The sequence below is a fragment of the Procambarus clarkii genome, chromosome 89 (assembly GCF_040958095.1).
Source record: "Procambarus clarkii isolate CNS0578487 chromosome 89, FALCON_Pclarkii_2.0, whole genome shotgun sequence".
NCBI lineage: Eukaryota > Metazoa > Arthropoda > Malacostraca > Decapoda > Cambaridae > Procambarus > Procambarus clarkii.
Genome location: NC_091238.1, coordinates 2,816,796 through 2,828,111, shown reverse-complemented (window position 1 = coordinate 2,828,111; position 11,316 = coordinate 2,816,796). Strand labels below are relative to the sequence as shown.

At 44.9% G+C, this 11,316-nt stretch overlaps 1 protein-coding gene across 1 annotated transcript; it reads right to left on the bottom strand.

Annotated features, from left to right (window-relative positions):
* Positions 1-7,246: 7,246 nt before the first annotated feature.
* LOC123773417 (hemocyanin subunit-like) lies at positions 7,247-10,956 on the bottom strand. The gene is made up of 3 exons (XM_045767170.2): positions 10,899-10,956; positions 7,988-9,514; positions 7,247-7,759 (listed from the first exon to the last, which is right to left on the bottom strand). The coding sequence occupies exons 1-3, from the start codon at positions 10,951-10,953 to the stop codon at positions 7,341-7,343; spliced, it is 2,001 nt and encodes a 666-aa protein (XP_045623126.1). The 5' UTR covers positions 10,954-10,956; the 3' UTR covers positions 7,247-7,340.
* Positions 10,957-11,316: the final 360 nt, after the last annotated feature.

The window sequence follows — 11,316 nt, the reverse complement described above, 5'->3', positions numbered from 1 at the left end:
CGGTAGCAGCGAAAATCGCGATTTTTGCCCACCAGCTGCAAAAATCGCATAGTTTGTGGTCGCTAGCGGCAAAAATCGCTCGATTTTTGGCCGGTAGCGGCGAAAATCGCCCGATTTTTGGCCGCTAGCGGCAAAAATCGCACGGTTTTTTACCGCTAGCGGCGAAAATCGCGCTATTTTTGGCCGGTAGCGGCGAAAATCGCGATTTTTGCCCGCCAGCTGCGAAAATCGCATGGTTTTTGGCCGGTAGCGGCGAAAATCGCGCGGTTTTTGGCCGGTAGCGGCGAAATTCGCGCTAATTTTGGCTTGTAGGGGCGAAAATCGCGATTTTTGCCGCCAGCTGCAAAAATCGCATGGTTTTTGGCCGGTAGCGGCGAAAATCGCGCTATTTTTGGCCGGTAGCGGCGAAAATCGCGATTTTTGCCCGCCAGCTGCGAAAATCGCATGGTTTTTGGCTGGTAGCGGCGAAAATCGCGCGGTTTTTGGCCGGTAGCGGCGAAAATCGCGCTATTTATGGCTGGTAGCGGCGAAAATCGCGATTTTTCCCCGCCAGCTGCGAAAATCGCATAGTTTTTGGCCGGAAGCGGCGAAAATCGAGCGGTTTTTGGCCAGTAGCTGCGAAAATCGTGCTATTTTTGGCCGGAAGCGGCGAAAATCGCGATTTTTGCCCGCCAGCTGCGAAAATCGCATGGTTTTTGCGCAAAATAGCGCGGTTTTTGGCCGTTAGCGGCAAAAATCGCGCTATTTTTGGCTGCTAGCGGCGAAAATCGCGCGGTGTTTGGCCGGTAGCGGCGAAAATCGCGCTATTTTTGGCCGGTAGCGGGGAAAATCGCGATTTTTGCCCGCCAGCTGCGAAAATCGAATGGTTTTTGGCCGGTACCGGCGAAAATCAAGCGGTTTTTGGCCAGTAGCGGCGAAAATCGCGCTATTTTTGGCAGAGAGCGGGGAAAATCGCGATTTTTGCCCGCCAGCTGCGAAAATCGCATGGTTTTTGGCCGTTAGCGGCGAAAATCGCGCGGTTTTTGGCCGGTAGCGGCGAAAATCGCGCTATTTTTGGCCGTTAGCAGCGAAAATCGCGATTTTTGCCCGCCAGCTGCGAAAATCGCATGGTTTTTACGCAAAATTGCGCGGTTTTCGGCCGTTAGCGGCAAAAATCGCGCTATTTTGTGCCGCTAGCGGCGAAAATCGCGCGGTTTTTGGCCGGTAGCGGCGAAAATCGCGCTATTTTTGGCCGGTAGCGGGGAAAATCGCAATTTTTGCCCGCCAGCTGCGAAAATCGAATGGTTTTTGGCCGGTACCGGCGAAAATCGCGCGGTTTTTGGCCGGTAGCGGCGAAAATCGCGCTATTTTTGGCTGGTAGCGGCGAAAATCGCGATTTTTTCCCGCCAGCTGCGAAAATCGCATGGTTTTTTGCCGGTAGCGGCGAAAATCGAGCGGTTTTTGGCCCGTAGCGGCGAAAATCGCGCTAATTTTGGCCGGTAGCGGCGAAAATTGCGATTTTTGCCCGCCAGCTGAAAAAATCGCATGGTTTTTGCGCAAAATAGCGCGGTTTTCGGCCGTTAGCGGCAAAAATAGCCCGATTTTTGGCCGCTAGCGGCAAAAATCGCACGGTTTTTGGCCGCTAGCGGCGAAAATCCCGCTATTTTTGGCCGGTAGCGGCGAAAATCGCGATTTTTGCACCGCCAATGGCGAAAATCGCGATTTTTGCACCGCCAGCGGCGAAAATCGCATGGTTTTTGCCCTGTAGCGGCGAAAATCGCGCGGTTTTTGGCCGGTAGCGGCGAAAATCGCGCTATTTTTGGCCGGTAGCGGCGAAAATCGCGATTTATGCCCGCCAGCTGCGAAAATCGCATGGTTTTTGCGCAAAATAGCGCGGTTTTCGGCCGTAAGCGGCAAAAATAGCCCGATTTTTGGCCGCTAGCGGCGAAAATCGCGCGATTTTTGGCCGGTAGCGGCAAAAATCGCGATTTTTGCACCGCCAGCTGCGAAAATCGCGCGGTTTTTGGCCGGTAGCGGCGAAAATCGCGCTATTTTTGGCCGGTAGCGCGGTAAATCGCGATTTTTGCCCGCCAGCTGCGAAAATCGTATGGTTTTTGGCCGGTAGCTGCGAAAATCGAGCGGTTTTTGGCCGGTAGCGGCGAAAATCGCGCTATTTTTGGCCGGTAGCGGCGAAAATCGCGATTTTTGCCCGCCAGCTGCGAAAATCGCATGGTTTTTGCGCAAAATAGCGCGGTTTTCGGCCGAAAGCGGCAAAAATAGCCCGATTTTGGCCGCTAGCGGCAAAAATCGCACGGTTTTTGGCCGCTAGCGGCGAAAATCGCGCTATTTTTGGCCAGTAGCGGCGAAAATCGCGATTTTGGCCCGCCAGCTGCGAAAATCGCATGGTTTTTGGCCGGTAGCGGCGAAAATCGCGCGGTTTTTGGCCGGTAGCGGCGAAAATTGCGCTATTTTTGGCCGGTTGCGACGAAAGTCGCGATTTTTGCCCGCCAGCTGCGAAAATCGCATGGTTTTTGGCCTGTAGCGGCGAAAATCGCGCGGTTTTTGGCCGCCAGCTGCAAAAATCGCATAGTTTCTGGTCGCTAGACGCGAAAATCGCGCTCTTTTTGGCCGGTAATGGCAAAAATCGCGATTTTTGCCCGCCAGCGGCGAAAATCGCACGGTTTTTGGCCGCTAGCGGCGAAAATCGCGCTATTTTTGGCCGGTAGCAGCGAAAATCGCGATTTTTGCCCACCAGCTGCAAAAATCGCATAGTTTCTGGTCGCTAGCGGCAAAAATCGCTCTATTTTTGGCCGGTAGCGGCGAAAATCGCCCGATTTTTGGCCGGTAGCGGCAAAAATCGAACGGTTTTTTACCGCTAGCGGCGAAAATCGCGCTATTTTTGGCCGGTAGCGGCGAAAATCGCGATTTTTGCCCGCCAGCTGCGAAAATCGCGTGGTTTTTGGCCGGTAGCGGCGAAAATCGCGCGGTTTTTGGCCGGTAGCGGCGAAATTCGCGCTAATTTTGGCTTGTAGCGGCGAAAATCGCGATTTTGGCCGCCAGCTGCGAAAATCGCATGGTTTTTGGCCAGTAACGGCGAAAATCGAGCGGTTTTTGGAACACAGCTAACGTTCAATGTAACCGCTTCGTTATTTTTGCCTTGTTACAACGTTGTAACAACACTGTAACCGCGTCAGCACATCATTGTAACATTTTCAAATGTCGAATGTTCAGGTGACGTGAGGAGGTAGAGAGCATGGTAACGTGAGGCACTCTTAAGAGTGTATTGTGGTCAAGCTCTCTGATTGTGTGTTTCACCGAGGATCGGCACTTAATTTTAGTGGCATGGTCATGTAATTGTCATGAGAAAATACCAAGTCATTACGACTATAGGATACTTGGTGAGGGATAAGGATTTAGGATGGGCCGGAGGAAAGGGTTGATGCCCAACCACTTGGACGGTTAGAGATTGAACGCCGACCTGCAAGAAACAAAGCCTTTGCTCTACTCTCCAGTCCAAGTGTTTGGGGTTTTAGTTACAAGTCGGGAAGTCAATGTAGCAAGGGGCTGCAGGTGGCTGGTTAAGATTATGTGTGTGTGCTAAGTGGTGGGAATTATAAAAGTGACAGTTATTCTATGTTACTGAGGTGTTACTGTTACTGAGGTGTTACTGTTACTATGTTACTGAGGTGTTACTGTTATTATGTTACTGAGGTGTTACTGTTACTATGTTACTGAGGTGTTACTGTTATTATGTTACTGAGGTGTTACTGTTACTATGTTACTGAGGTGTTACTGTTACTATGTTACTGAGGTGTTACTGTTATTATGTTACTGAGGTGTTACTGTTACTATGTTACTGAGGTGTTACTGTTATTATGTTACTGAGGTGTTACTGTTACTATGTTACTGAGGTGTTACTGTTACTATGTTACTGAGGTGTTACTGTTATTATGTTACTGAGGTGTTACTGTTACTATGTTACTGAGGTGTTACTGTTATTATGTTACTGAGGTGTTACTGTTACTATGTTACTGAGGTGTTACTGTTACTATGTTACTGAGGGTGCATAATTGAATATTCATTACCGACCTGTGTGGTGAGATCAGCATAAGTTTCAACGTGTCATTGATGCAACAGCTGCTCAATTGGTGAATGTTGCCGGTCAAGGGGCGAGGAAGGGAATTATCAGGGGGGAAAGTGCATTACGACTGTATAGCGCTTGGAAAGGGTGAGGTGGGGGGGGGGGGTAGGATAAGGATTGGGATGGGATGGGAATGGCGTCCAACCACTTTCGACGGTCGGGGATTGAACGCCGATCTGCATGAAGCGAGACCGTCGCTCTACCGTCCAGCTGTGAGCTGAAGCCTACAGTTTCGCATCAGAGATGATTTGATATGTTACTCCAGGGCAGGAAGATGTTCAATAGCTCTAATGAGAGTCTTGAGGCATAAATTTACTATCTTGACTAGAAAGTAAGAATAATGTGCAGAGGGAAGTCACAATACCGTAGTGTATCCAAGAGAAAATATTAGAGCTATGAGATAGGATCGAACAAGTGACCCTGGACTCCCAGGCACATGCCTCAATGCTTCTTCAGACATACATCACTTTCTTGTGTAGATGCTACCTTCCAAGAGTGTAAAGCCTAATATAATTTAATAAGTTATTATGAGTTACATAATTAAAGTTAGAGAAAGGTAAGCTTGCCCATAAGGAGTAATAGTAAGGAGTAATATGAAGAATAGAGCCCCTGGTTGCGTGTCTATCAATATATATAATGATGCCTGTCTGTTTGTCCAATATGGATGGGTTAGGGTTTGGCTCCTTTACTTCCATTAAAAGGTAGACGGCCCTTATGATGTAACAAGAGAGCAGTACATAGTACATGAACATCATAACAGCATGAACAGGCCACGTGGAGGATGAACAACCCACAGGCGCCAGACAGGCGGCGGCAGACAATGTAAAAGTTACACCTCTGTACAAGTTAGCCATAGAGTCAGGTCAACGGTCATCGAATCACAAAGAGGTCAGAATTGATGCCGTCATGGTAATCTTCAGGGATTAACCCCTAAACAACAAATGCAAAACCCTCATGTTCAGCTGAGGAGCAGGAGATCAGGGGAGTCAGTTGAGTGGGCACAGCCCAGTAGGGAGGTGTGTGTGGACTCTGGGAAAGAACATCATCTCCAGGGAAACTGTGGAACAACATACGAGTAAGTACGGCTCTCTTGTACTAAAGCACCTCATTCAGTACCCTTGGCCTCTAGTAGGGAATATAGTTAGGGAGTGTCTTATTTAATTATTTCTAATAAAGTCAGATATTAAGTGTTATTCAATGTGTATTAATGGTTCCTTGCTTTAGTGATATTGGGCCTACCGTCCCCTTTGCCCTAGTGACCTAGTGCTCTTAATTATTCAGTACTCCTCCCCCCGTTCGTCTTCCGTGTTGAGGTGTTAGTATTGGTGTGTCCCGCCTTATTCTTGTGTACACTATAGTTCCCAAGTGGTCAGGATTATTCGAGTGTCAGGCCAGGATCCTTGTACCGTTCAATTGTCCCCTACACCTGTCCTGGTAGGTTATTCCATCTGCAAGACCTACGACTCTCACTCCGGTCCCCTGTCCGGTAACTCAGGGTGGTGGCAGCGTCACTCGGTAACTCATACGATAGGTTGTGACTACGATTATCTCTATCTTTCTGTTTCACTCGCCCTCACTAGTATCTCACTCTCCCTCGCCCTCACTCGCTCGCGTTCTCCCTCCCTTGCTCTCGTTCTCGCTCTCCTCTCTCTCTCCTCTCGCTCTGCCCCCCTCTTCCTCTCTCTCTCCATCCTCTGTGTACTGGTTTACGGCTTCGTATGACGGCCCGAGTGTTAACATCTTATATGATCGGTATAGCATCTGTTATTACCATAGAAAGAGCGGAGATTGCACGGTTAGCTCAGTGGTAGTAGCGGAGTGCGCGGTCGAGATAGATACAAGGTGAGTTATTACAATTAGGGGCATTACAATGAAGTTAGTGATGTCTCTGACTCAACCCACTACATTTGTTTTATATATATTATAAAATATTATGCACTGATTTGGGCAAAATTTTAAACAAAAATCTACTCATCATTGCTTGCCCATAGTATGGTGAACAAATGTTGAGGTTATGGAAAACTGTCACTCCATAACAAGGTCGACAACATGGCAGTCCAAACTATGTTGCTGGAGTGTTGACATATGTGGATACCACACTACAATGCATGTTCCCAATTATACTTATTATTTATCATAATTTTTCTTTGATTATTTTTTGGTAGAACGATAGTGGGTCGACCCAATCACCAGGTACCTGGTAACTGGGTCAACCCGATCACCATGTCAATTCATCACCAGAATGTATCCTATCGATTTTTTCTTATAATGTGTGATGTTTGGTTTGAGTTAATAATTTAATATTGTTTGTGGAGTGAAGAAGTTTATTTAACTATTTATCACTATTAATTATTTAAGAGTGAAAGTATTCTAGTATAAGACAACAAGTTCTTCTAGCAACTCAAAATGTTCTTTTAATGCCAATATCAAATTACATAAAATATAAATCTGTGTATTTAATATACAGTAATGGTCGGTGAAGCATTTGAGTCTATTGTAGTCATTCAGAAGACATAGTTCTGAAAATTATGTATAATAGCTCCTTAGAAAGTTAGATTTTCTTTTAATTTACCGTTTACATTGGCAAATACAGGCAAAAAATCTATATGCAGTAAAACCAATTGTATTATTTTGATAGAAATCGGTAAACTCGTTCAAAGCACGAACAACATTGTAATTCATGTAACATTTTTACTTCACAGATCTCTCAACAAAGAGTTTATTATAAATGCCTCAGTTTTTCAGCATTTCTTTTGTTTTAAGTAATTGATACAAAAATTCTGTTTTAGCAAATGTATAATTGTATTAACATTTTGGATCTCATGAAGTTGCAAAGAAAAAATGACGATTCATACCAACTCATGATTCTTCATGAAGAGGCACTGATATATGAGAGTACTTTGCTTCAAGTGTAAAATCCATAATGCTCAAAGATGTGTACTGCGGTGTTGTTATGACCCAGTCACAACTGTGATCAGTCAAGCTTTACACTGACCTAAAGTACTTGATCATTAATGCTGAACATATTTAGTGATACATTTGACTCGGAACACACCTGTTGAGTGTAGAACGCCACTATTGTAAGGATTGAGACGAACTGAAGGATTCTGATTAGAAACAGTCAACTTTAGTCTCTTGCAGTTTATTGACAAGTTTTAATGAATGAAAAACAATAAACAAAATTTAGAAAATCCAACGACAATCATTATTTTTAAAAAGTCTAGTGACGATTGTAGATTTTGACTAGCGTTTGTTTGAAGTTGGGAACGTCGTGGAAAATGCGTTCGTCGTCAACACGACGGTCCAGGGGGTAGCCGTGTGGTCGGTGGTCGGGATACACTCCTCGGTAGCCATAGTGGTTGAATTTGGTGTTTGTGTGTAGATCATCTACAGCAGCGTCGGCCTCGCCGTCGGTGACAGCCACCACCAGGTCGAACTCCAAACCATTAGAGTTACCCTTGGGCAGCAGGAACCTGTTGGGCAGTCCAAGGGCACTCTCATACTGATGAAGGTCGAGCTCGCTGCCAGAGGAGAGCGCCTCGTCGGCCTTCTGCATCAGGGTCTGGAAACTGGGCACGTCGGGGACAGTCACTGACGAGTCCTTAGCCTTGCGCACGATGTGGTTCACTCCAGGTCTCACTGTTCGGACATAAGGGTTATATGCATTAGATCTATTGGGATATAAAAGATTTATGTATTAAATTGATAATATTTACATCTGCTTATTTTTAATAGATTATTATTAAAAGTATAGAAATGCTTCTGAGGCGCAATTTTAGGTCAATGAAAACATTTATCTATATATTTTTAAATGTCGCTGGCGACACTTTCACTTGCATATGTTAAAAAAGTTTAGACGTAACTTACATTTCGCCCAGAACCTGTCCAGCTCGATGGCTCTCCAGCGACCTTCGTTGAATGGAAAGACAATACCATTGTTGTCACGGTGGGGCCAGCCGAAGATGCGCACTGTTGCTAACACTTCGTGGTCATTGTTGTTGATAACGTCGATTTTGTAAGAAAAGTCCCTGTGGTTCAGACGTGACACAGTTGTTGATATGTCTACATCATCAATTTCGACCGTGTCGTCAACAGCAGTAAGCAAGCTGTATTCATAATCTTCAAAATACGTTTCAACAGGTCCGTCAATAGCAATATTGTCAATAGCAACACCACTAAACTCTAACTCCTCCTTAGTGTATGGCGTGAGACTATCCTTATGTTCCCTGAATATATTATCCATATATTTGTGCAACCTAAAAAACGCAGGGTCACGGGTGGCAGTTTCAAAGTGTTCCAGGACGCCTGGAGGAAGGTCGTACTTTCCTTGAGGGTCTCCCTGGCGACCAAGCACAATGTGAGCTGTGTTGTGGAGGGCACCGTAGTACTCAGCGTTAGGACTGTACATAGAAGACTCGATAATATCACCTAGAACGTCAATGCCACGTGCGTTATTGATATCAATGAGAGATCCATCCTTGGCAGTGACAAAGCCATGGGCAATGGCGTCACGAACACGACTCTCAAGAATGAGCATGTCGCGAACATGAGCTACACCTTCGACGTCCTGGAAGTGGATATTGTCCGGACGAGAGGGGAAGTAGCCACCATACTTGTAAGTTGCATGAGGAGCGAAACCTTCCTTAATAGGTTTCTCCCAGTGAAGTTCTTCCACTGGACTCAAGTAGTTGGACACCCTTTCGGCGTCGAAGCGGACGGTGAGCTGGTGATGTACCCAGAAGAAGTTCTCGCCCTTGCGGTCCAGATGGTGACCTTCTTTGGCATCGTCCCACCAGAATGGGAACTCCAAATGCCAAATAACGTGGTGGGTGTTCATGCCGATATCTTCACCGAAGTAAGCCACTCGTTGCTCTGGGTTCCTTTTGCTACCAGTAAACTCTGACTTGAATTTACCTGGCGTCTGGGTCATCTTGGCACGGTAAGCTTGTTGGATAATTTCACTGTTAGTGAACAAGTGTGGGGTGACCTCGTAAAGTGGTGGAAGCACAACGTCTTGAGTGAGTGGAGAGTGGGTCACTGCTGCATACAATGCATACACAAACTCTCCTTCATTAATGTGGTTTCTAAAATAAGCAGCATTGCCGACGAATGTGTTCCAGTCCTTGCTGTGTTCCAGGACATCATAGAGCATAAGGGCTTCTTCACGTTGTCGAGTATTGAAGAGGGAGAACCAGTGTTTCTGCTGCAGAAGTCTCCCGTCCTTCAGTTCCTTCACCAGCTTGTGGGCAGCGGCGCCATTGTCTGTATAGTGAGATGGGTCGGCCTCAGGGTCGAAGGTCTCCCCGAGCTGCTTTAGGTTGGCGTCACGAAAAACTTCATAGACCTTAAACAGCAGATAATTTATATCATGCTGTTTCTGTGCTACGGACGCTCCTGGGTGAACAAATTGGTTTGGCATTATTCAACTGATAATTAAGAAGTATGTGTATAAAAATATATTAATATTGGAAATCGCATAAGGTCTATTGATGCATACGTGACAGCTGATGTGTGTTACCATATAAACTGACTCCTATAGGTCTGCCAGTCACATAAATCCTACATATAGAGAAACATGCACACAATGTAGGACTGTCAGTCACCCTAATTTGGATACCAAGCCACATTGGCATAGATGCTAATGAAAAGGCAGACTCACTAACAAAAACTGACACTGCTCTACCTGCTGTACAGGTTAAAATACCTACACGTTTTTTTTACAGATTAAGGAGCAAATCAAGAAGAAAATACTTCCATATATCTAAAGTCGCTCCAGAGACAAAGTAGCGGAAGGAAAATCCACTGTGATGTGGTACGAACAAGCCACTGGGAACTCCTCTTTCAAACCAGGCAGAAAGATATCCAGAGGCATTGCAGTAGCCATACACAGACTCTGACTAGGTTACAAGTGCTGCAGGGAGATAATAAACCCAATAGTTAAAGAGTATCATATCTTTGGAACAGATGCAGAGGTGCTACTGTTACACTGCTTACTGGAATGGGAAGCAACTAAAGCCCCGTGCATCAAACTCAACATTCATCCAACAAGAGCAGCTGCATTAGATGCAAATTCTACAGCGACTACAATGGTTAGAAAAGCAATTGAAGAATGGGACACACTAGTGAACACTCTGCATCTATAGCCGCCACCAATATAATGCTATTAAAATATAACTAAAACCAGTTCGCAAAAATAGAAGCGGAAAAGAAACAGGAGAAAAGGAGGAAACCCCAATTCCATTTAAAACTTTGACCGAAATATTACAGTAACAAGGTTATCACGAATAACCGTACTCAATTACGGGATCACTATCGCTCGTGCTACATGGATATTTCGTTCTGAGTAGCTAAATCTAAAATAACAAAAACAGATCTGCTATGTTACCCGGTAGTTTTGTTTATAATATGTCGAGTTCTCTTTTTAACTGTAATATCTATCATCCAATTGTTTTTTACCCATTCTTAAATGTTTATTCTACAGGAATTTTTCCCAGTATTCTTCGCCTGTCTAGAGAATGAAAAATCGATTTTCCTGAATCTCGTAAGTGGCATTTCTAATTCCTGGAATTAACCTTGTCATCTTTATCTGAACATGTTTATGTGAATTTATGTTCAGTTTATAGCACGATGAATAAATTTGATCTACATAATCAAAATAGGGCACAGTAATATTAATTATACTTTTTCTGACAATTAGTATAATTATAAATCGACCAGATCACTACTGCATTCAGTCTCTCCTCCTCCCAGTTATTCAGTTCCCAAATCACGTACTGACCTTCAGTAGCAGCGGCGGCGGCCGCCAGGAGAGCACACAGCACCAGGACCTTCATGGTGTCGATGGTGAGTGTTCTCCCGTCCTGCCTGGCTTTATATACCAGCTCCCAGAGGCTCCAATTCACACATGATAACCACAAAACTGCAAATGTGCCAATTCTCCACGACTGTACATCCGAGATAAGATGGCATCATCGCTTTGGCCAGTAGGCTTTCGCCTTCAAATCATGTCTTCCAAGTCTAAGATTATGTTCTCCTTAATAGGCCTACTATATACTGATAACGACACAGGTTTATATTCAGATATTTTGAAGGTAACAAATTTCTACAGCTCGATACAGTTCACAGCCATTCAAATTTGACTGCAAAACAAAATGAGTAACATATACATATATATTACAATGAGATAACCCACATTA

Coding starts and splice junctions, on each gene's coding strand:
- LOC123773417 (XM_045767170.2), bottom strand. CDS start 10,953: ATGAAGGTCCTGGTGCTGTGTGCTCTCCTGGCGGCCGCCGCCGCTGCT. Junction 9,515..10,898: donor CGCCGCCGCTGCTACTGAAG/GTCAGTACGTGA, acceptor TTGTTCACCCAG/GAGCGTCCGTAGCACAGAAA. Junction 7,760..7,987: donor GGACAGGTTCTGGGCGAAAT/GTAAGTTACGTC, acceptor ATGTCCGAACAG/TGAGACCTGGAGTGAACCAC.